General features: G+C 46.9%; 1 protein-coding gene across 5 annotated transcripts in view; it reads left to right on the plus strand.

Annotated features, from left to right (window-relative positions):
* LOC125705326 (dnaJ homolog subfamily C member 13) overlaps positions 1–23,912 on the plus strand; it is a 53,484-nt gene that overhangs the window by 27,177 nt on the left and 2,395 nt on the right. For 2 of the 5 annotated variants that reach the window (XM_048971853.1, XM_048971838.1), the window contains exons 15-54: positions 463–618; positions 1,028–1,084; positions 1,190–1,311; positions 1,805–1,880; positions 2,745–2,840; positions 2,982–3,122; positions 4,827–4,844; positions 5,327–5,409; positions 7,303–7,456; positions 7,797–7,900; positions 8,093–8,252; positions 8,439–8,501; positions 9,287–9,388; positions 10,087–10,191; positions 10,847–11,049; positions 11,493–11,577; positions 11,693–11,847; positions 13,035–13,080; positions 13,596–13,750; positions 14,453–14,654; positions 15,311–15,426; positions 15,661–15,739; positions 15,990–16,125; positions 16,537–16,967; positions 18,143–18,262; positions 18,353–18,730; positions 19,122–19,235; positions 19,378–19,494; positions 19,616–19,793; positions 19,969–20,060; positions 20,196–20,295; positions 20,400–20,474; positions 20,555–20,667; positions 21,274–21,443; positions 21,636–21,678; positions 22,059–22,232; positions 22,348–22,527; positions 22,617–22,757; positions 23,003–23,146; positions 23,262–23,361. In XM_048971853.1, coding sequence (XP_048827810.1) covers positions 463–618; positions 1,028–1,084; positions 1,190–1,311; positions 1,805–1,880; positions 2,745–2,840; positions 2,982–3,122; positions 4,827–4,844; positions 5,327–5,409; positions 7,303–7,456; positions 7,797–7,900; positions 8,093–8,252; positions 8,439–8,501; positions 9,287–9,388; positions 10,087–10,191; positions 10,847–11,049; positions 11,493–11,577; positions 11,693–11,847; positions 13,035–13,080; positions 13,596–13,750; positions 14,453–14,654; positions 15,311–15,426; positions 15,661–15,739; positions 15,990–16,125; positions 16,537–16,967; positions 18,143–18,262; positions 18,353–18,730; positions 19,122–19,235; positions 19,378–19,494; positions 19,616–19,793; positions 19,969–20,060; positions 20,196–20,295; positions 20,400–20,474; positions 20,555–20,667; positions 21,274–21,443; positions 21,636–21,678; positions 22,059–22,232; positions 22,348–22,527; positions 22,617–22,757; positions 23,003–23,146; positions 23,262–23,361 — 5,284 coding nt within the window. The remainder of the gene's footprint in view (positions 1–462; positions 619–1,027; positions 1,085–1,189; positions 1,312–1,804; positions 1,881–2,744; positions 2,841–2,981; positions 3,123–4,826; positions 4,845–5,326; positions 5,410–7,302; positions 7,457–7,796; positions 7,901–8,092; positions 8,253–8,438; positions 8,502–9,286; positions 9,389–10,086; positions 10,192–10,846; positions 11,050–11,492; positions 11,578–11,692; positions 11,848–13,034; positions 13,081–13,595; positions 13,751–14,452; positions 14,655–15,310; positions 15,427–15,660; positions 15,740–15,989; positions 16,126–16,536; positions 16,968–18,142; positions 18,263–18,352; positions 18,731–19,121; positions 19,236–19,377; positions 19,495–19,615; positions 19,794–19,968; positions 20,061–20,195; positions 20,296–20,399; positions 20,475–20,554; positions 20,668–21,273; positions 21,444–21,635; positions 21,679–22,058; positions 22,233–22,347; positions 22,528–22,616; positions 22,758–23,002; positions 23,147–23,261; positions 23,362–23,912) is intronic. The other 3 variants (XM_048971863.1, XM_048971871.1, XM_048971847.1) reach the window with 3 other exon arrangements.

Consider the following 23,912-nt stretch of genomic DNA (forward strand, 5'->3'; position numbering starts at 1 on the left):
TTAATTGTCATTATATGTAACAATTGTTTTGTTATTTCAGTTAGTTCCTGAAGCAGTACCTGTAGCTTTTTAGTTGTTTTTTAATGTTTTGTTTTCGTACCTTATTTGAGCTTATGATACTGTTTTCTTATAGTTTTCATTAATGAGAATAACCCTGGATGGTGGCAGTATCCCACCCCTCCTCCGTACCCACAGGGTCTGTTCTTGATCTTTACAACCAACCAGCTTGTTCTTCCTCATTTTCCTCCTCGTGATTTTATTAACGAGCACAGTTCCCCAGCCACTTTCACTCATGATGGAGTTCTTAATTATACCACGCACCCCCCAGGCAAGAAGTAAGTAAGGGAGGCAAATTATGGTGTCATGTCCCAAGAGCTTTGCTAGTCACCCCCCCCGTCTGATGTCTTTCAGCCTGCCGTGGTTCGGTGTGGGTGATTCTGTGTACCCCCCCCTCCCCCACAGGAGCATGGCACGGGGGCCCTGGTCATCAGCTCACTACTGGACTTCCTCACCTTCGCGCTGTGCGCCCCCTACAGCGAGACCAGCGAGGGCCAGCAGTTTGACATCCTGCTGGAGATGGTGGCTGCCAATGGGCGTACTCTCTTCAAGCTTTTCCAGGTGGGGGGGGACTAGGTCCAGTATTTTCATTGTGGGGGGGGGAGCAGGGTTTAGCATTTATACTATTCTTGCAGATGGGTGATTAAACACACCCAACATTTTGTTAAATGTCATCTTTGGGGAGTTATTGTGGGGGGAAGTGTTTGCCTCTGGCAGTCATATTTTGAAGAATAAGAGTGAGATAATGGAACAGAGCACCCTCTCGTGTCTGTCTCCAGATTAATGTGCTGCATCGTTTGTGTGGCGGAATTTTTTTTTCAGAGAATAACTTATCAGTCTAATAATTTTCATGAATGTTCTTGCGTCATCCCTTCAGACAAGTTACATCCAAAATCCCTCAGTTCAGTCTTTCTGACAAAGTGCTCAGGCTGTACTGTAAATTGCTTAGTGATTGATTTGTCCCCCTTAGCACCCCTCTATGGCCATCGTGAAGGGAGCCGGCCTGGTCATGAAAGCCATCATTGAGGTGAGTTCTCGTACACCACCTACCCACACCATCCTTTGGATTTTCGCCGTCTCTCTAAATCAGAGCAAACCTGGGCTTGTTTCATCTCGTACTTTCTGCCCCCAGGAGGGGGACAAGGAGATTGCCACCAAGATGCAGGAGCTGGCCCTGAGTGAGGGTGCCCTCCCCCGGCACATGCACACCTCTCTGTTCACTATCAGCTCCGACCAGCGTATGCTGACCAACAGGTAGGGGGGGTTAGGGTTATGACTGTTTATAATTAATATTACTGTCTCAGAGCATCACGTCGGTGCCTTTGATAGCATGAGTATGGTGGGTCCTGCAGTCTTCCTCATCCAAGGCTGTGAGTCCAAATCCTGCCCTGAGTCTCTGTGTGGATTTTGCATGTTCTTCCTGTGCAAGATTGAGTTATAGAAGGTACATTGTTGTACTGATTATACGCAGCTGATATACGTAGAAGATGCTCATCACAGCCCTTAAATGATAGGATTCTCTTAAATATAAATGATAGTTTCGTATTCATATTAGAATAACCACAATCTCACTTATGTTAAGAGGTATTTGGGTATTTATGGTGCACACAGATGGTGTGACCCATTGTGCAGCTTAATCACGGGATGCTGACACAGTAACACGTAGTACAGGGTGCTAGAATGTGTGGTGAACACATATGGAGGCTCTGAATGTGCACAACTCAGCACGGTTTCGCTTTGCTCTCAGGCAGCTGAGTCGACATCTGGTGGGACTGTGGACAGCAGAGAACCCCATCGCCATGAACCTGCTGAAGAGGATACTGGTGAGGGGGGAGACAGACAGGAGATCGAGTGTGGAGGGGAGGGGAAGGAGTCTGGAGGGGGAGAGGTGGAGGAGAGAAGGAGCAGGAGGAAGTGCAGGGAAATGAGGGGTAAGGGAGCAGTAGGTGAATGGATATGTGGGTGGAGGTGGTAGAAGAAAAGGGGTGTGGAGAGGATGAGGTAAAGGAGGGTGGAGGGGAGAGCAGAAGGGGAAAAGATTAGTGAAATGGAGAAAGGGGATGGGAAGGTGGAGGAGAGAATTTATAGAGGGATGTGGTTAAGGTAGATGGAAAATAGGGTGGGGCAGGTGGGAGAGAAGGAGTGTGAAGAGGAAGGAGGATGGTGGTGGAGGGGATAGCAGGAAGGGTGAGGACGTATGGGAAAGGCAGAGTGAAGTGGGAAGAGGAGCATATGAAGTTGGAGGAAAATAATGGTTTAAGGAGGTGAGAAGGAGGGCCTGTGGAACAGTGAAGGGTTGTTAAGCAGCGCTCTGCTCTGATTGGTTGTTTGGGGGGAAGAAATGTGACATCAGAGCTTTGCCACATACCACTTGGTCCAGAGTCATATGTTCAGGGGTGAAGAGACAGGTTCATTCTTCATGAAGCCAATTGGGCGAATATATGTGTAACATGTTTATTTGCACTATAAAGTAATATGAATTGTAAGGTGATAAATGTTTCGTCCAGTTAAATCCTCTGACTCGCTCAGGTGACCCACATGGCAGGAATCATCCAGATATTTATTATAATTTAAGAACCTTCCCATTTAAAAGGCTTTAAAGTTTTTATGAGGAACAAGATGTACCCATAATGCAATGCACAGCCTAATCTCTAAGTTCTGCAAATGAAAGGAGTGCCTGTATGTAGCCCACAGGACTGTTAGCATGTCTGGACAGCACAGAGCAGGTTCCAGAGAAAGACATGGACAGGATGCACATCCGGGACAACGTGAAAATCGCCACGGTAACCCAGGCCGTCGCTTGACTGTGTGGTGTGACAGCGGCGGTTTATATGTTCCCGAGCGCACAGTAACCGATTTGCAGAGGCTATTAGCAGCATAGGTGTGCATCTGAGGGCTTTCGTCCTTAACCCTATCCCATGCAGGACCAGTTTGGACGGAACAAGGTCCCAGAATGGCAGCGGCTGGCGGGCAAGGCAGCCAAGGAGGTGGAGAAGTTTGCCAAGGAGAAGGCTGACGTCTTGCTGATGCACTGGCGGGACAAGATGGGTATCGCACAGAAGGAGGTGAGAACCATCTGTCTGGCCTGTCCTCTCTGTCCTGTCTGTCTCTCTGTCTCGGTCCTCTCTGTCTCTGTCCTGTCTGTCTCTCTGTCTCTGTCCTGTCTGTCTCTCTGTCTCATGTCTATCAATCTCCCTGCCTGTCTGTCTGGACTTGTCTGTCTGTTTACCTACCCCCGACATATCTGACTAGCACCCCTGGCACCATGCATGTTAGTGAGGAGTGGCCGACCCGTTTCTCAGCCCTGGCCCCGTTCTCCCTGCCCGCGCTGCACTCACTGCCGTTGCTCATTAATTCTACACGCGTTGATTCGTGTCCCAATGGTGGGGAGCAGAGCTGCCTTCAGAATCTGCGCCAACACGCTTTCAGCTGTTCAGCTGTTCAGTGAAGCCCCTCTGAGGCTGCAGGAGTGAACGTGAAGGAGGTCTCACTTCACACCGTGCCGCACCCACATCTGCCCACCTTGCTGATTTTTGTTCTGCCCTTTTCACATTCTGTCCTGATCTGCATTTTCCTGCATAAAATGTTGGCTTTTTTTTCTTATCAAATCCATTCCTGCAACATATTGGAGTGTGTGTGTGTGTGTGTGTGTGTGTGTGTGTGTGTGTGTGTGTGTGTGTGTGTGCGTGTGTATGTATGTGTATATATATGTATGTGTATATATATGTATGTGTGTATGTGTATATATATGTGTGTATGTGTATATATGTATATGTATGTGTGTATGTGTACATATGTATATGTATATATACACACACACTACTGATGATGATAATTAGTTCACTTTTCCACTCAGCCACATTTGGTGTTGTCATGTGATATTAGGAGTCAAATATGTGGGCACTGAATTTGGTGGCACTGCCTTTAATAAGTGTAAAAACCCATTAATTGGTAAACTGACCACTGCCAACCGTGACCATCCGCATGCACAGCCAAATGTAGTACGAACCCAAGCTGCCATGCAGACAACCGTCCGCAGCTCGGAAGCACACGAAAGCGCACGCGGAAAGTGTAAAGCATGAAGTAGGCTTTACTGATACCACCACCTCAAAGGCAGCCTTCTCTATCCCCCACCCTGCCTCCTGCCAAGGTACTAAACAGAGGCAGGCCCACAGGGGCTCTGGCTCCAGCTGAAAGCTGATTGGCCCCTGGAATGCCTTTCCTATCTCACTTATTCATTCGAAACATCATTAATGATACGGTCGACCCCTCTGTATGAATCAAGGTCACTCTCATGCTCCTCACTTTAAAAAGTCCTAGAATTGCCTCTTACCCCACCCTACCCACACGCATGTTTTTATTTCTGCTGTCTTTGTCGGTGCTTTATTTATTCCGGAGGCTCTAAAGTCACGTTCTGTCCTTTTTTCCAGGCCGTTCTGTGTTTATATCTCCAGTGCTGGGTTTGGCACTAACTGCATAATTGTGGCTAAAACACTTGTTTGTGAGAAGCAGAGACCAGCCGACATCTGATAGCTGGGAAAAGCACAGAAATGAAAAATAACGTAATTTGTATGACGATGGCCAAATTAAGACACTTGCATGACGCTTTTGAAAGTAATTCCTCCGTCTTCAGAAAACGTGGCTATACTGCAGTCAAAAGAGATGTCAGTGGTATTGGACGTGTGGCGTGTTGGATGCTAATCTCTCTGTGTTGTCTCTGTCTGCTCCCCTTTTCTGTCCTCTGGCTTTACTGCTGTCAATCATTACAGCAGGACAGGAATAACCTGGTGAGTAGCTCTCCGTGCCGACCAATCAGAGGGCCCATGCTCTTGGATCTGCCTCCTCACTGTCCTCCCGACTTTGCCATACTCTCTGTATGTGTGGATTGCTGCATGTGCTGTGGCTGGACCAGCTGGTTAGCCGCTAACGCTTGATCACGCTCTGTGAACGGCCACACTGAGGAAAATATCCATTTTAAAACAGTTTATTTGGCAAATCCTGTTAATAAATTGGCATAATGATACATTTAAAGGATGATAAATTCATCTGAAGCGTTGAGAGCACGGCTAAGCTATGCGATGTCTAAGCTACACTACAGCTTTACCTGTCCCATTCTCTCACCTCATCTCTGTTGTGACTAATCGGTCGGCCCACCTTTAGCTGGGGCTTAGCTGTCATGGTATCGGCCATGTCTGTGATGGTGACTTGGGGGGTGGGGTATTGGGTGAACTGTACCGGCTGTTGACCTCTCAACTCTGCTCCGTCACAGAACCCAAACCACAAACCTGTCATCCTGCGGAAGAGGAGACAGAGGATCAAGATTGAAGCCAACTGGGAGCTTTTCTACTACAGGTACTGCCCCCTAGTGGCTGTGGACCTGGGTTGCAACCTTTCGGTCTTTGCACCACATTGACCCCTGTTATGAGGACGCCCCCTCGCCCCTCCCCCCCAGCTCTGTGTGTGAAGTTTGGTTTGCAAGTTCACCCCATTTGTGAGTTTCCTTGTACAGTCCAAAAACATGTACTTGAGCTAATTGCTGTTTCTGAAATGTGCCGGGGTGGCCAATCCAGAAAGGGCCGTTGGGTATGTGGATTTTCACTGCAACTCCCTAATTAGATTACTAATTTGATTAGTAGACTGATCGACTGAAGAGTCCTCACACCTGGTTTTGAACAGCTGACCTACAGGTTGTCCCAAAAACCTGCATACGTGCTGGTCCTTTGCGTATAAGATTGCCCACCCCTGCCTTAGTGTATGAGTATGTTGTAGAGGTATGTGACAGGCTTCCCAGTCCTGAATCGGAGGAAAGTCTGTAGACATTTCTGTGCTGAAGGATCTGGCCCACTTACTCAAACATGGCTGACGTTTTCTGAGCCAGACGTCCACTAAGACTGTCAGTACTTCCCTCGTGCTGTTAGAGGCAACGCCTGCACATGGCCTCGCCCACTTCACGCACCCCAGGAGCTCCCCGAAGGTGCGCACTAGTGCTCCCCGCCGGCTGCTCAGGATGGTGTGCGCTTAGCATATGCTAAAGCTGATGGCACCGTCAGCTGCCTCGCTGTCACAGATTTTGACTGCCCACGCTTATTGTGCGTTTATGGACAGACACTGGAGTATATGCACAGCTTTTGTATAGAGACCTGATTGGTTAGTCTGAGGGAGGGAAGAGTGTATCTTCATAGTTTTTGTGTTAGATGAGGGGTGGGGTCAGGTTACACAGTAATATCCAACACCATATTTTATTTATTTATTTATTTTGCATCAGAGTGGCCAAAACCCGGAACTTTCCAAAACTTAATTACCACATATTATTATTTACTCATCTATTGCGCGGCTGTTAGGTCAGTTTAGATCCATCCATTTTCCAAACCGCTTATCCTACTCGGTTGGGGGGGGGTCCGGAGCCTATCCCGGAAGCAATGGGCACGAGGCAGGGAACAACCCAGGATGGCGGGCCAGCCCATCGCAGGGCATACTCACACACCATTCACTCCAATGGGCAATTTAGCAAGTCAGATTAGCCTCAGCATGTTTTTGGACTGTGGGGGGGGGGGAAATTGGAGTACCCGGAGGAAACCCCACGACGACATGGGGAGAACATGCAAACACATGTGACCCAGGCGGAGACTCAAACCCGGGTCCCAGAGGTGTGAGGCGACAGTGCTAACCACTGCACCACCATGCCGCCCCTCAGTTTAGATCCTTCTGCCTTTATTATGTAGAATCAAAGCTCCTCTTTTTCTTCTTCATATCTGGGTGGCTTAGTGAGTTTAGACTTGTGCCTCTGGTTAGAAGGTCTTTGGTTCAAATCCCAGATTCAGCAAAGTGATTTCACTGTTGGGCCCTTGAGCAAGATCCTTAATCTCCATTTGCTCCTGGGATGCTTTGGCCCTGCTTTCTCGGAAATGTACATCACTTTTGTCTGCTAATTTAAAAGAAAAAAATTTAATGTTGCTTTGTACCTCCAAGGTTGTGGTCTTGTGTGCATCTGCATGTTGTGTTTGCATGTTCTCCCTGTGATTCTTAGGTTTCCACTGGATTCCCTGATGGATAGATATATTTGTAATCTTCATATTGTCTGTTTTTAATGAAATTCCTATAGTTTTCCCTGTAATGTACTTTACCTTTCCTGGATTTGTCGCGCTGCTTTCTGATAATTCAGCTTCTGGGCCTTCAACTCATCTTTTTAATTCCATTAACATCTGTCCCCCTCCTCGTCCAACCCCCACACCTCCCTTCCTGCAGGTTCCAGCTGGACCATGCCCGATCAAACCTGATCTGGAACTTGAAGACCCGAGAGGAGCTGCGGGACGCCCTGGAGGGGGAGATGCGTGCCTTCAATGTAGATCGGGAGCTGGGAAGCGCCAGCGTCATCTCCTGGAACCACCAGGAGTTCGAGGTAGGCCAGGCCTGGCGAGGGTCTCACGCATCCTGCTGCAGTCATATGTTCATCTCTCATTACATTATCTAAGTCACGTGTATGATCTGTCTTAGAACAAAGTTTCTCAACCCAGTCCTCTGGGCCCCTCGGACAGTGGATGTTTTGCACCCTCCTGGCTCCCAGACCACCTGATCCATACTGGGAGGGAGCAAAAATGTGGCCAAAAAAAGTCTTGGGGTTCCCAAGGACTGGGTTGAGAAACGATGCTCTAGAAGAAGCAAGTTCTTTAGTGGTCTGGAGAACAGATGTATACAGTCTTCTGTAATGTTGTATCCAAAGCCAATATCCTTTCACGCAGGTGAAATATGAGTGCCTTTCTGACGAGATCAAGATTGGGGACTACTACCTGCGTCTCCTACTAGAAGAGGATGAGAATGAGGAGTCGGGGGCCATCAAAAGATCGTAAGACATGCCATCTCTTTTGTGTAGCTACTGATGAATGCCATTTGAGTAGATTTAGCATTTCCTTAGACCACTTGCTTTCATGGATAATTCATGCTACTCTCAATAAATCTGTCATAGGTGTGGCATTTTTCCCAGCAGCCGCCTTCATTTCCAGCCTGTCTGATGCTACCCACCCTTTGCTCTTTGCAGGTACGAGTTCTTTAACGAGCTGTACCACCGCTTCCTGCTAACGCCCAAAGTCAGCATGAAGTGCTTGTGCCTGCAGGCCTTGACCATAGTCTACGGCAAGTGCTATGAGGAGATCGGCCCGTTCACCGACACCAAATACATCGTGGGGATGCTCGATCGGGTCAGTGCCATTCCGCCGTGGGGGGCTGGCGATCCTGGGAAGTGTCCTTATTGTGCCTCCATAAGTTTATCCTAACTTCTAATTAGTGGATCTTCTCCTTCTTCCTTATATCAGTTACACCTCCAGACATTGTATTAATTGCGGTGTGATACAGTAGTTTAATAGAAGCTTTCTTTCTGTTGACAGTGTACCGATAAGCTGGAGAGGGACAGACTCATCCTGTTCCTTAATAAACTCATTCTCAACAAGGTAGGGCTGCTTTCTACCACGTTCTCTGGTACTGTAGACCCCCGAGGACCAGACCTCCAGATGTTCACATCTTTTATACCTTCTGTTTGTCCGAGGTTTGAAGTTATATCATCAGATGTATGTAGTATGCTGAAATGCTTGCTTTTATTCGTCCTGCAGAATGTAGCCCCTAATAAATGCAGTAAGTGCAAGACAGATCAGAGAGTACAGCATCTGAACGTAAATAGCCCTGTGACCTTAACCAGAAAATGAGGTTGAAAATGACAGGAAGTAGCATTGCAGTAGGAAGACAGACAAACATTTGCATGTAGTTCTGGCAAGCAAGGTGTAGTTAGCTTTTGTTGAGTAGAATAATTGCCACAGGGTAAAATGCCCATCAGTGTGTTCCGGTTTGCTTAGGTTCCTACAAGGGAGGAAGGGAGGGTTTATGCAAGGAGATTTATAATGCTGTCTGCCTGTTGGGGGATGTGTGTGGGTCTGCGGGTTAGACGGCTTCTGTTTCGGTGATCAGAAGATCGCCAGTTCAAATCCCAGCTTCAGCAGGGTGATGTCTCTGCTGGGCTCTTAACCCACTATTGCTCTAGAGACTGATGAGCCTGCTTTCTCAGTTGTACATCACTTTGGTGTCTGCTTAATATCAAAATTGAATAAAATGCAAAAAAAAAAATGGTGTAAAATGTATTGATCCTTCTAGATTAAAGACAAATCCAAAAGTCAGCATCAGGGAGTGCAAAAAACTGTTGTCTTATGTCTTTGCTTTCTCTCTCTCTCTCTCTCTCTCTCAGAAAAACGTGAAGGAGGTAATGGACTCCAATGGCGTTCGCATCCTGGTGGACCTGCTCACCCTGGCCCACCTGCATACCAGCCGTGCGACTGTCCCCCTGCAGGTATATGCCAGCCTCTGCATGTCTCTCTCTCTGCTGTGGGTTTTATATAAAGTTTAGTTGAGTCTTGGGGGTATTTTACCTCTGCATTGCGGCTTGTCACCTCCACGCCCGTGAATTATTCTCCGCCCCTAACACGACAGCTCTGCACTCTAGCTGTGTTTGTGCGCTTTTCTCAGAGAGCACGCCCACCCATGCTCACCATGAGGTGCTCTGCTTAAGTTTGCACTTACTTTGTGTCAATATGCGTCTTTTGGGAGGGGAGGGGGGGGATTGGCATCCCCTCAGGCTGCTGCTTACAGTACGCTCACCGTGACCCTGACTGGAGTGCTGATGTTGGAACAAGTTATGTGTAAGAATGTTTAATGTTACAGATCATTGTGTAGGTCAGCGATTCTCAACCCAGTCTTCTGGGACCCTCAGACAGTCCACATTTTTGTTCCATCCCAGCTCCCAACACACCTGTACCAGGTATTCAGTGTTCTGGATTGACTGGGGTCCTCAGGAGCTGGGTTGGGAACACTAATGTGAATTCTTTAATAAGTATACAAATGTAGAAGCTGTACCTGCACAGTGGAAGGTGCGGCCTCTTCTTTTGTGCTTGCAGTTAAGAGAGATCTTCCTGACTCTCTGAGACCTCCTCTCTGGTTTTCCCTCTCATACTGGTCGTCCTCCTCTCCGTGTCCCTGTGTGTCCCTCAGAGCAACGTGCTGGAGGCGTCTCCCGACATGAAGAGGGAGAGCGAGAAGGAGTGGTACTTCGGTAACGCTGACAAGGAGAGGCGGGGCCCCTTCAGCTTCGAGGAGGTACGTTTGGAGGCTTCTGAAGCTGCACTTCAGAGGTGGGAGTGCAACGCTTACAAAATGGTTTGGGGTCAGGCTCACACTGCCTCAGGGCTAAGCTTGTTTTCCTCACTGAATGCTCTCTCATCTTCTTGGAGACTGATATCAGTACCGTAATGAATATAAATACTGTGCCTTGCTGATTTTGGCTCTGTATCATGTTCTGTGGTGTTTTACATGCACCTTTACAGCCCTGTTTCCAATATGCTTTGGGTTTCTCTCTCTCTTTATTGATTACCTGCGAACTGAATACGCTTATCGATCACCTGCTCCAGTGAACATTCTCATATCCGGCAATAACGGAACTGAGGCAGTGCTGCATAGTTGAATGCCACTCTTGGAAAACCACTGAATTATAACACATTTCTCCCACTTAATTATTAGTTTGTGTGCATAAAAAGATGAAATTACTGTACTCTTCTATTCCATGGCTATGCACAGGAACTGACATATGAATTACGCAATGCTTTTCTTTGAATGTAAATTTTAACAGAATAATGTTATTACTTGATATGAATTTTAAATTTTTATGCTGATATTTTAGTATTGCGCCTGTTACTTGAATGTTGAATATGGGAGCTTTTATGGCTGGCTTTTGTTGCAAATTACTACCCCACAGATGCAGGAGTTCTGGAACCAGGGCACGCTGACTGCCAAGACGCGGTGCTGGGCTCAGGGCATGGATGGGTGGCGCCCCCTTCAGGCCATCCCGCAGCTGAAGTGGTGCCTGCTGGCCAGCGGGCAGGCGGTGATGAACGAGACAGACCTGGCCACCCTCATTCTCAACATGCTCATCACCATGTGCTCCTACTTCCCCAGCAGGTAGCCCTTCCGCTCGTTGTCAGTTACCCTGGCAGCACAGTTAATCACAGTTAAGCACAGGTGGCATGCGAACGAGAATGCCCTGTAGTCTTCGGACGGGGTTAAGTAATCCTCTGTTACACCCTAACTTGTGATTCTTGTATGCGTGTGCAAAATTCACATACAGACATGAATAAATCATTCACCATGAAATGACTGTAATTTTCGAACCCCTGGAATGTCGTTTGACGTCTCTCTGCTCTGTTCTCCATAGCTCGAGTCGTGTAAGTTTTACACAGCAATAGTTTACTGCATTGTTGCAAAGTTAAATTTGACCAAATAAGTTACTAAATCAGTTTTATTATTCTTTTTTTTATGTGACAGCAGAGAGGCTGACAAGAAAACTGTTTCTGTTAATGTTAAGGGACAAAGATGATGGTGTATTTGTTCATCTATCATACCAGGGACCAGGATAATGCAATTATCAGGCCTCTGCCTCGGGTCAAGAGGTTAATCAGTGACAATACCTGTCTGCCTCACATTGTTCAGGTATTTACGTTCAATAACAATCACCCGAGAATACCATGGTTTTTGTTCTTGGAAGTATTGTTCAGGATCACACTTTCCATGTAGTCTTACTCCCTTTTACTGTGGCTCTTATCAGTTGCTGCTGACGTTTGATCCCATCCTGGTGGAGAAGGTGGCCAACGTGATGTACTTGGTCATGCAGGACAACCCCACCCTTCAGCGCCTGTACCTGACTGGAGTTTTCTTCTTCATCATGATGTACACGGGGTCCAATGTTCTGCCTGTAGCCCGGTGAGAGAGCATGAGAGTAGAATGCCCCCCCTCCGGGGCTCCCAAGGACGTGGTAGCCTCAGTTCCTTGGTGTTTGATTTTGCATATTTGGAGTTTGATTTCACCTTTTGCGCATTCCTTTGGTATCCTGCAACAACCAGCAATCACACCTGGCCGTTCAAACACTTTCACAAATCCTGTAACAAAAGCGACACCCGCTGTAGTTCATCTGCATATATCTTCCCTTTGTGTGTTGTGATCTCTCTTAACTTATAAATACAGTCAAACCTCAGATTGCGAGTAACTTGGTCTGCGAGTGTTTTGCAAGACAAGAAAATTTTTTTAAATAAATTTAAACTTGATAAACGAGCGAGGACTTGCTATACGAGTATTACGTATACGCTTTGTCTGCCTGGCGTAATCACAGCTGAGCCGATGGTTCTTCTTTCTCTCTCTCTCTCACTGTGGGATTGTGGGTAATCGTTGCCCATGCTCGGTCCCAGTCGGCGTAGCAGTGCGAGCGATGAATCTGTTTACCGACAATGCAATGTCCACATTTCCGCAAAATCGAAAAGGAGGCAAAAGCAGCTGTCATTGGATAGGTTCCTTGTTAAAGTCGCACAAAAAAGAAAAAGATTCCAGTGAGCCAACAGATAGCAGTGATTCCATTAGTTATAGTGAAAGTCGTCCTACAAAACAACCTTCCTCTTCTCCTCTCTCTCGTCTCCCTTACACCATCCATGATTCTTTTCAAAGGTAAAGTGCAGGTTAATTTGTTTTATGCATTTTTACTTTGTATTAATAATTTTTCTGTGGATATTTTTCGGTTGTGGAACAAATCATCTGAGTTTCCATTATTTCTAATGGGAAAATTCGTTTTGATATTCGAGTGCTTTGGATTACGAGCACCTTTCCAGAACAAATTATGCTCCCAGTCTGAGGTTTTACTGTACTAGAGTGAGGACTGTACCATTTTCCTGGGGGTGTGGAAAATACTCTGGAGGTCAAAAGTCATTACTGCTTAAGAAGCTGACACTTGACCTACAGTGATCCGGGGTCTCCATGGTTCTGTGAAGCTGCCCTTATATGGCATACCCGTCAGAATACCCCGCATCCTGTTGCCTTGTTGCTCTCATCCTCCCCCGTTTTGTCATCTTGTCACTTTCTTGCGGTAATATGCTCATCTTGTGTGCTTCCATGTCCTCCAGGTTCCTGAAATACACTCACCTGAAGCAAGCCTTCAAGTCGGAGGAGGTGAGTTCACCTATAAATCCGTCTGTCTCCTAATTTGATGGATGGATGGTAATTCCCTTGATACAGCAATGAGTCACACTAACAACAAACAACTTAATTATATAATTCTTCTATAATTATAAAGAAATATAAATGGAGAATAATAAAAGAAATATGTTGCTAAATATTACAAAACATAATATGCCTTATGCATATTCTCATGCCACATAACATTATTGCACAGATAGTATATCTAAAATATGGCTGTTACATGGGTAATATTGTCCTAAGTCAATATACTGTCAAAGTGCACCTCACTGATTGGGGAACAGTACTGCACATCCATAAACTGATAGAAGCAGTTTTGCACATCAGTGAAACACAGAGGAACAGTATTTCACATCCATGAACAGAGTCCATAATAAAAAGTGTCATTGTTTTGTGAACAATGACCTACAATGCAGTTTCCTTACACACGATGGTACAATGCTCTAACTCTCACCCCTCAATTCTGCGACCTTTGACCTCTGGGTCAGGCCAAAGGTCAGGACGTGGTCCAGCGCAGTGTCCTGGGCCCTGTGCTTCCAGAGGCCATGGTGTGCTACCTGGAGAACTACGAGGCGGAGCGTTTCGCAGAGATCTTCCTGGGAGAGTACGACACCCCAGAGGCCATCTGGAGCAGCGAGATGAGGTGATGTTGGAGTCCTTGTCAAGACCCCTCCTTCTGGGGTTGTCCGCACATATGCCCGAGTGCAAAGAGACCTCTGTGTTTCAGGGTTGCTTATTTTACTCGGACTAGGGACATGCCCACACAGCTTTGCAGGGAAGGGCACTGCAGTTGTGCCATTAAACAAACTCCTAGTCAAAATATCCAGCTTTACAAAGCGAAGAAAAAAATGTGAAAAGTTCCTGATGCACTTTTAGATCTGCTCCCCACCTCTTATTACAGTGCATGCACTTGTATCTGGCATAAAAGTAGCATTCCAATTCTAAGATATCAGTATAAAACCGTTAGATTCATATAAGTAATATCACTTGTATTAAATATTTACACTAAACTAAGAATAGCAAAGAAAAGCATTGCACAATAAGAATATCAGTTTCTGTGCATGCCTACGGTGCGACACGCTTTAGTTGTCTTTCCAGTTGTTTCACTATTGTTTCTCGCAATTGTTTTTGTTGTATCACATACTGATTATTATATGTCTGTGCGTATAAAATCATAGTTTTTCAAAGAACACTGTTTAACAGTCTGGCAGTGCTTTGGGCATTGGCACTGGTAGACAAGGACCTTTTATTGTGTGTGAAATGCCCACCATATGTGAACAGACGGAAACATCTACAGCCCCAGGATTTGGAGCGTTCATCGCAATGTCCTGTGTGTTGTCCACAGACGACTGATGATCGAGAAGATCGCTGCCCATCTGGCTGACTTCACTCCCAGGCTGCAGAGCAACACCCGGGCGCTCTACCAGTACTGCCCCATCCCCGTGATCAGCTTCCCCCAGCTGGACTACGAGCTCTTCTGTAACATCTACTACCTCAGACATCTATGTGATGAGATCCGGTTCCCCAACTGGCCAATCCGAGATCCTGTACGTCACCCATCCCTCTTTCATGAGACGCCTGTCTGTTTTTAAACTGGCTTGATAAACGAGCATTAATTCCTCGGGAGATTGGGATTTGAGTCTCCGCCTTGGAGTTTGCATGTGCTCCCTATGCTCCCTATGTTGTGGTGTTTCCTCCGGGTTCTCCGGCTTCCCCCCAGACTTGAAAAACATGCTAAGGTGAATCGGATCTGCCAAATTGCCCAGAGGTCTGACTGTGTGAGTGAATGGCATGTGTGTGCCCTGTGGTGGGATGGCGCCCCATTCTGGGTTATTCCCTGCCTTATGCATGCAGTTTCCTGGATAGGCTCCAGGCCCCCACCACCCTCTATAGGACAAAGTGATGAATTAAATGAAGGAATGAATTTTACCTGAAAGACTTTGCATAAAATACAATCCAACTCCATTCTCATTCAATTGTTTTTCTTTACAAATAGGTTCTTATTTTTTTATACATATATATAAAATTATAAAAATTATATATATATATATATATATATATATATATATATATATATATATATAAAATAGTGTGTGTGTGTGTGTGTGTGTGTGTGTGTGTGTGTGTGTGTGTATAAAACACACACAATCTAATTTTCTTTCTATTATTTTTAAATTTTTTAACACTTGTGGTCACCCTACAGGTGAAGCTGCTGAAGGATGCACTGGAGGCCTGGAAGAGGGAAGTGGAGAAGAAGCCGCCGTCTATGTCTATAGATGACGCCTATGAGGTCCTCAACCTGCCCAAGGGACAAGGACAGTGAGTCACGTCTACGTCTTTGCAGAAGCTCTCTAATTTAATTAGACTTCTTGTTCTAGGCAGAAACTATTAATTAAATGCTTTACAGACAGCCTGCTTTTTGGCAATCTTCTGTATAATTGGTGCTTTGTCATCTAATGTCATTGAATAATGAATGTTTGAAGAACCTGTCATAGAAAGTCTGTGTTAAGTCAGTGGTGAGATGGCAGTGTCAATTTTGGTGTTTCTCTGCAGACATGATGAGAGTAAGATCAGGAAGGCCTACTTCAGACTGGCCCAGAAGTATCACCCAGACAAGAACCCAGAGGGCAGGGTACGTCCACGTTCATCTGTGGCTTTGTTCTCAGCTGTCAGAATTGGAAAGCATTCATCTTAATGTTCTCTGTCTAGACTCTTACTGAATTTGCACAGGTCTGTACATTTGCTGGGAACAAACATTTGACTGCTTTCTATTATGGGAATATCATTAAAAATGCTTTACTGTGGGTGTTACAGAGCGGATTATGGTTACATTTTTCTGGTGCGCATGAATAGCATGGTGTAATGTTTCCTCCACCCCCCAGGACATGTTTGAAAGGGTGAACAAAGCCTACGAGTTCCTGTGCACCAAGTCGGGCCGAATCACTCACGGACCCGACCCAGAGAACATCATCCTCATCCTCAAGGCCCAGAGCATTCTCTTCAACAGGCACCGGCAGGGTTCGTCATCCTTTTCCCGGCACTTCCGAGCTCCCTTTCCGTCTGTCATGCTTTTGCCACTGATGTCACGGACACTTATCTGTCCATTTGGTCAGTCCCGTTTGCCACTTTGGATTTTCCCAGCTCAGGTCTCTTTTTCCTAGTCCATAGCTGCCCATGTTCTGGCTTCTGTCCCAGCTAAACCAGACTTCCGCCAGAACCATCTCATAAATGAGATCTGCCCCCCTGGCCATTTTATCACCGACCAATTAAGAGTTCAGTTTTTGAATTCGTTATACTTAATGAGATGCTGGAACTATGAATCCCAAATAGGGTAACCCTATCTATATACATTTTCCTGCATCACAAGCCCACTTCCTGGTGTGGCAGCCATTCTCCTGATATCTGCTGGCTCCCATACGTCTTCTGCAGAGCTGGAGCCCTACAAGTATGCCGGCTATCCCATGCTGATCAAGACCATCACCATGGAGACAAGTGATGGGCTGCTTTTCTCGAAGACCTCCCCGTTGCTCCCCGCCGCCACAGAGCTGGCCTTCCACACGGTCAACTGCTCAGCGCTCAATGCCGAAGAGTTGAGGCGGGAAAATGGCATTGAGGTAGGGCGATGTGTCGATGTTGACTTTGATGTCTGTTTTGTTGTTCCGCCATTGATGTTAGGAGATCAAAGCCATCATTCGGGTGAGTCATCTCCTGTCGCTGCCGTCATCTGCTATGAGCTCCCCTTCAGTCACCTCCATCATTCTTCTCTTTTTCTGCCTGTGCTGCAGATGCTGCTGGAGGCCCTAACCCGGTGTGTGGCTGTACTCACTGCCTCCAGCAAGCCAGAGGACATGGCTGTGCAGGTATGATGCTGGGGCCTGATCCTGCCCCAGAGGATCAACCAGTATTCCTTTCTTTCAGATTCATTGTGTATCTTTTTCTCCAGTCAAGTCAGATAGGGATTGTCATACCATCCACATACAGGTATACAGTGGCACAAAATATCGTTCCCTCCCCAGGACCATGGTGCAACATACAAACAACAAGCAACGAAGGGAGGGGTTTCACAGTACTTTAGTTTTTTCAGCCTAGTCTACGGTCATAGTGTGACAAACTGTAAAAGTGAATTCAAAGATTTATTGTGGGATGAGTGATTAATGGCAGTAATAATACTGATTTGCACAAAGGCCTAAAAGGTACAAACACTGTCTAACAACATGACACAAGGTAGGGGAAACCTGCAGGGCAGATGAATAAGACTGCACAATAAGTTTTCTGGACAAATACACAGTGATCGTCAAAATATTCAGAAGTAGGCAAATTTTGAAATACCCCACTTGAACTACAAGACAACAGTGGGACCTGAACTCAGAAAACAGAAATATGGCCACACAAACCAGTCACAAAAGTAGAGCTGCCGCCTGCATCCTGATAAGCTTCCAACTTTTGCTTGAAAAGCATCACCTTTCGCAGGCAGCAATCATCTTCCTTCCCTGGTTCTATTGTGATCCACTGGCGAGTCCAACGGAAACCACCTACACAAAAATACGACGCAAGGACATAGCAAAGTGCAAAAACGTAGACATCCATTGTCTTATCTGAGTCCAGGTTGTGGGTGCACTAGTATAATCAGAGATGCCCAAACCTCCCTCTCACCAACCAGCTCGTTCAGGGGGGTCAGATACCCACATGCTCCCAGGCCAGTTAAGAGAGTCGGTCTTTCCAGTGTGTCCTGGGTCTGCCCCAAGGTCTCTTCCTGTATGGATATGCCTAAAGCATCACCCTAGAGAGGCATCCTAGATAGGTTCCTGAAGCGTCTCAGCTGGTTCCTTTCAATAGGGAGGAGCAGTGTCTCAACTTTGAGCCCTTCCTGAATATCCAACTCTGAGGCTGATCTCAAACTCTAAGGCTGAAACCCAAGCTAATTAAAAATGTATAGATAATATAAACCTTAGTATGAATGGTAAAGTGTTGAAAGCTGTGCAAAATTGAATGTTTTTTTTTCATGTTTTTTTTTTTTTACCTCTGCCTCCCGCAGGTCTGTGGGCACATCTGCAGATGCTTCAGCGTGGCAGCACAGTTCGAGGAGTGCCGGGAGAAGATTATTGAGCTGCCCAACATCATCCGGGACCTATGCCACGTCCTCTACTATGGAAGGGTGAGAACAGCTCTATCCCTTTGAAGATGGAGGTCGGATTTTAATGTAGGGCTGGTGTCTCACATCACTTTCACGTGCCTCCCCCTGCAGGGCATCCCCCGAATGGCAGCCTTGGCGGTGCAGTGCGTCAGTTCCTTCGCCGTGGACTTCTTCCTGCAGACGCACCTTTACCATGCTGGTGTGCTCTGGCACCTGCTGGTCAACCTCTTCAACTACGACTACACACTGGAGGAGAGTGGCATCCAGAAGAGCCAAGAGACCCACCAGCAGGAGGTGGCCAACAGCCTGGCCAAGTACAGCCTGGTAGCCCTCAGCCGGCTTGGGGGCTACAGCACGGGCCTGGAGGGGGGGGAAGCAATGGACAGTGCGGTGGAGACCCCCCCAGAAAACCCCACCATCAGGAAGAGCCTAGCTGCTATGCTCTCCCCATACATCTCCCGGAAGCTGTCCTCTGGCACTCCTGCTGAGGTATGGCTGAGATCAGAGGCACTTTAGCAGGATAGATGGAAGGTTATCATCTGAACACGTCGTAAACTGGAATTAGGGGTTAGGTTTAGGCGTTAGATTTGAGATTGGTATGATGGCAGCCCTTCTGAAAAATTCGGCTCCTGGTATCAGCCAATGGTAATCTGTCCAGACCCATATTGTCTGGTCTCACTATAGAGGGATCCCTACTAGGCCTGGCTGTAGAGGGATCACTACATTGGTCTGACTACAGAGTAATCTGAAAGGAGCTTCATCATTGCCTGGTCTCACAGTAAAGGGATCCCTACTGGGCCTTGCCAGCCGAAACGGAATCTGTAGGTGACTTTATCATCGTCTGGTCTCACTGTCCATTATATTTGGTCTTTTCTCCTAGATTTTAAAGCTCCTCAACAGTAACTCGGAAAACCCCTACTTAATCTGGAACAATGGGACACGGGCTGAACTCGTGGAATTTCTGGAAAGCCAGCAGGAAAGCCACATCAAAAGGGTAAGGGGAGGAATGTATCCTTGTTGACAGGCATGGCTCTGCGTAAGAGCTAGAGAACGTTTACTTGTATTTCTGCCGTTGTCGCACAGAAACTAAATCTACCTGAATTGAGATACATAAGGTAGTTTTGTTTCTCACGCAGAGTGAGTGTGATAAGACCTTCGGCTCTGAGTTTGTGTTCAGCGACCACAGCAAGGAGCTGATTGTCGGCGAGATCTTTGTGAGGGTCTACAATGAGCAGCCAGCTTATCCTCTGGAGGTCAGTAGCCACACTCACAGGTTACGCATTGCCGCAGACAAATTTGAACAGTACCCACCAATCGTTTTATCCGGAACATTAACGTCGTTCTTTATGCCCCTACCCCTTCCATCTACCATAGTTCCCCAAGGTGTTTGCTGCTAGTCTGCTGGACTATGTGGGCTCTCAAGCCCAGTACCTTTGCACCCTGCTGGCTATGACCCAGGCCAGCAAGGTAGAGTCCCAGCAGCATGCCCAGAGGCTCAAGTGGGCCGAGATGGCCCTGGAGGCTCTCCGCAATGTCATAAAAAACAACCCAGGTAGAGACACTCGTGTTAACTTGCACGATATGACCTGTAGACATGTATGAGGGCACAGTCAACATTTCAGTGTAACACAGGTGGAGTTATTTTGGCTATGTGTGGAAGGGATGTCAAACATACCACTCCCTCATGTCTGTTGTATTGAGTAACCTTGTCACCCCACTATGTACAGGGTCTGAGTCAGAGTGCATCGGACACTTCAAGCTCCTCTTCTCCCTGCTACGAGTCCATGGGGCAGGCAAGGTTCAGCAGCTGGCTCTGGAGGTACTGCTGTCACCTTCACCCACATATAACACCAACTCTGTGGTACCAGACACTGTTGATTCCTCATTCTAAAATGCTTTCTTTTAAATCATTTTCAGTCTGCTTATTGTATCATCTGTACTTTCCCAACCTCAGGTTGTCAACACTGTCACCAAAAACCAGGACTGTGTGAGCAATATTGCAGAATCTCTCGTGCTGTCTAACCTCCTGGTGCTGCTCCATTCTCTACCCTCCAGTAAGACCTTGCTCAGATGTTTGCCTCCTCGGCCAGTAAAATGCAGATTCCCTTTCAGTCACCTCGGTCACGTTCGCTCACATCATGATTGTGTCCTGTTTCAGGCAGGCAGCTAGTACTGGAAACCCTGTATGCCTTGACATCCAATACGAAGATCGTTAAAGAAGCCATGGCTAAAGGTAAGCACGGTAGCCGTGTGGCTAAACTAACTTTGTGTTAACACCCATGCTATTAGTAACCTTGTTACTTTTATCTACAGGTGCACTGATCTACCTGCTGGACCTCTTCTGTAACTCCACGCACCCCCAAGTGCGCTCCCAGACCGCCGAGCTCTTCGCTAAGATGACCTCTGACAAGCTAGTAGGACCCAAGGTAAGACGTGTATGATGCCGTCTCTGCGCCAAGTAATGAGGGTGACAAATCGGAGGATCTTGAATTTGAATATTGTTCCTGGAAAGGTTTGCCACCGATCATTTACATCAAGTGTAATGCCCTCTCCATGTGCTATTTTGGGGAAGCAAAGGCTCTATTACTGTTGAGCTCTGAGATAACTGAGGTCCAGTGATAACTGTATAAGTATATAGAGGATTTGGTCCTGGATCTTGTATGAAGACTGAATATAGGATTACATTATACCATTAGAGGTGCAGAGAGAATAGTTATCCAGGTCTGGTGTGGGTCTAACAAAACCAAATTTCAACTTCAACTTGAGCAAAGATCACTTTGCCTTTCTGTCCAATCACGTACCAGGACTTGGTGAGAATTCATATAGCCCTATTAGGACGTGGAGAATGCTGTAAACCTAGACGAACTCATGTCCTGTTCCAGATGGCATCTCTCACTCCCATCTCCTGCTCTGCTCCTCTCACCAGTCTGTTGTGTACTTGCTCAGTGTCTCCATATCTAAACCAAGCTTTCTATTTGGTTTTATCAGCATTCCAGGTTGGTCTGTTACAGATTCACCTACCTTCCTTTCAGGTCCGCTTGACGCTTATGCGTTTCCTGCCCTCCGTCTTCATGGAAGCTATGAGGGACAGCCCCGAGGCAGCGGTGCACATATTCGAAGGCACACACGAGAACCCCGAGCTCATCTGGAACGACAGCTCCCGGGAGACAGTCTCCACTACCGTCCGCGAAATGATGCTCCAGTACGATGTCCCCTATGGCTCTGTCTTGCCCCTCACACTACTCATCATTGTTCTTCATTGTTTACACCCCGCAGTACCTACCGCAACCTGCAAGATCCCATGCCTTGGCTAATGGCATTGTATACAAGAAAGTTGGCCTATGCATGTGTTTTGTAAACTTTCTGATAGCTGGTTCTTCCTTTCTCTATACAGACACTTTAAACAACAGAAGGATAATCCTGACATCAACTGGAAGGTGAGTTTGTGGTTATGGTATTTAGACTGTATCCATGGCAACTGTGGTGGGGGTACTTTTTAAAGAGGTGTTCAAATTTATGAATAAACTGTACGTTTTCATGATCCATAGTTCTGCTCTCTGACAAAACTAGAACATTTTAATAGTATGAACCATAGAATATAACACAAACATTGCAAAGGTAAAGTAATATAGCCCATTTATATTTATTATGGTTATTTAATATATCTGAAAGTCAGATTTTAACTAGTGCTGAATTGAGTCGATTTAGACTGCCCCATTTAACTCCCCCTGGCATGACATTTGTCAGACTGCCACCCCCTCTCTGAAGCAAATGGCTCCTCATCCGGCTGAAGATTTGCATGTCTGTGTTTCTCCAGCTTCCAGAGGATTTTACGGTGATGTACGGTGCCGGGCAAGGAGAACTGGCAGTGGGTGGCGTCTTCCTCCGTATCTTCATCGCGCAACCCGGTTGGGTTCTGCGCAAACCCAGGGAGTTCTTGGTATCCCTGTTAGAAACCCTTACTGAGCTTCTGGAGAAGAAAAACCCCAACGTGAGTGACACGCTGGCCCCCCACCCTCCCATGTCCCTGCTGCCACTATCGCTGCCCATGTAGCCACATGAAGCCAAAGAAAAAGGCATCATTATCTTCTGTTCATCCTCTCCAGGGTGAGACCCTCGAAACCGTTACCACAGCGGCCGTCTGCCTCTTCAGCACTCAGACCCAACTTGCTGACCAGGTCCCACCTCTGGGCCACCTGCCCCGAATACTGGCAGCCATGAATCACAAGAACAACGCCGTGACTAAGAGCTCCATCCGCCTTATTCACGTACTTTCCGATAATGAGGTGAGGCCATGGCATCTCAGCACTGCGTGTGGCAGCCATGGTCCACGGTCCACGACCCTCCTGACCTCCTAACTGGTACCTGTTTACAGCTCTGCGTACGCTCCATGGCTTCCCTGGACACCATCGGGCCGCTCGTGAGCGGGATGAAGGTCCGGGCTGACATGGTGGGCCTGGCGTGCGAGGCGCTGAACAGAATGTTCCAGAAAGAGCAGACTGACCTGGTGGCCCAGGTACCCCCCCATTTATGTTAATGTTTGGAAATTGCCCTAACTCTAGTATTCATAGAGAGGGCCCAACCTTATTAACCAATGAGATGTTTTAGATCAGTGAATGACACAGCAGGGGACCAATCAACATTTTATCTGCGGCCAGTGCCCCTATGGCCCCACCCATGCATACACCCCTGCTGTAGATTCATGACCACCTTCTTTGCTATGTCTCTGTTTATTTATGTATGACATCTGTGTCCACACAGGCCCTGAAGGTGGACCTGGTGCCCTACCTGCTCAGGCTATTGGAGGGCATAGGTCTGGAGACCCTGGAGAACCCCTCTGCCACCAAGGCCCAGATAGTCAAAGCACTCAAGTCCATGTCGCGCAGCCTGCAGTATGGAGATCAGGTAGCAATGAGTCTCTGGCAAGACAGGGCTTAGCCATTAACACATGGGACTAGTAAAAAGATCACATGTGAACAGAGCGGTGGCCGCCTGACAGACGGATGTGTGTCTCTTTCAGGTTAGTGAAATCCTGTCCCGTTCCACTGTGTGGAGTGCCTTCAAGGACCAGAAACACGACCTGTTCATCTCCGACTCTCAGACGGCGGGGTACCTGACAGGTATGTGCTCAGGCCACTCCCTCTCATTCTCTTTGGTCCACCTCAGTCAGCTGTAAACCGTCCATTTGGCAGTCATATGACCCATAAGGGAGGGTGATGCAGCTCAGTTAAGTTGGACACTGTTTAATCTCCCTTTGCTGTTGCCCTTTGCTCCAACTTTACCTCTGCTCACTCTGCAATCTCCAGGTAACTTTGCTTTTACACACACAAGCACAAATGCTGCCCCCTATAGGGCTAATTGAGCACAAAGAAGGGATATAGGTAGTCTGAGATAGCGTGATATTTACAGAGTTGTGTCATTCCAGTATTACGGCAAATAAAACTTGACTGACGGTAGAATCCAACTTTCTATATTATATTATTTCATCTACGTGTATCCTTCCAACTATTCATATCTGGTTACCCCTTATAATGAAGACTGTTCTTATGTCTTCCCTGGCACAGTACGTACATCACAGATATTGATTTCTGAACTGAAGGCAGCTAAAACATTAGTTAATAGTTCACTCCAGTGCAGAACAGTAAATGTAATTAGGGAGCACACAATATCT

This window comes from Brienomyrus brachyistius, chromosome 1 (genome assembly GCF_023856365.1).
Source record: "Brienomyrus brachyistius isolate T26 chromosome 1, BBRACH_0.4, whole genome shotgun sequence".
Lineage (NCBI taxonomy): Eukaryota > Metazoa > Chordata > Actinopteri > Osteoglossiformes > Mormyridae > Brienomyrus > Brienomyrus brachyistius.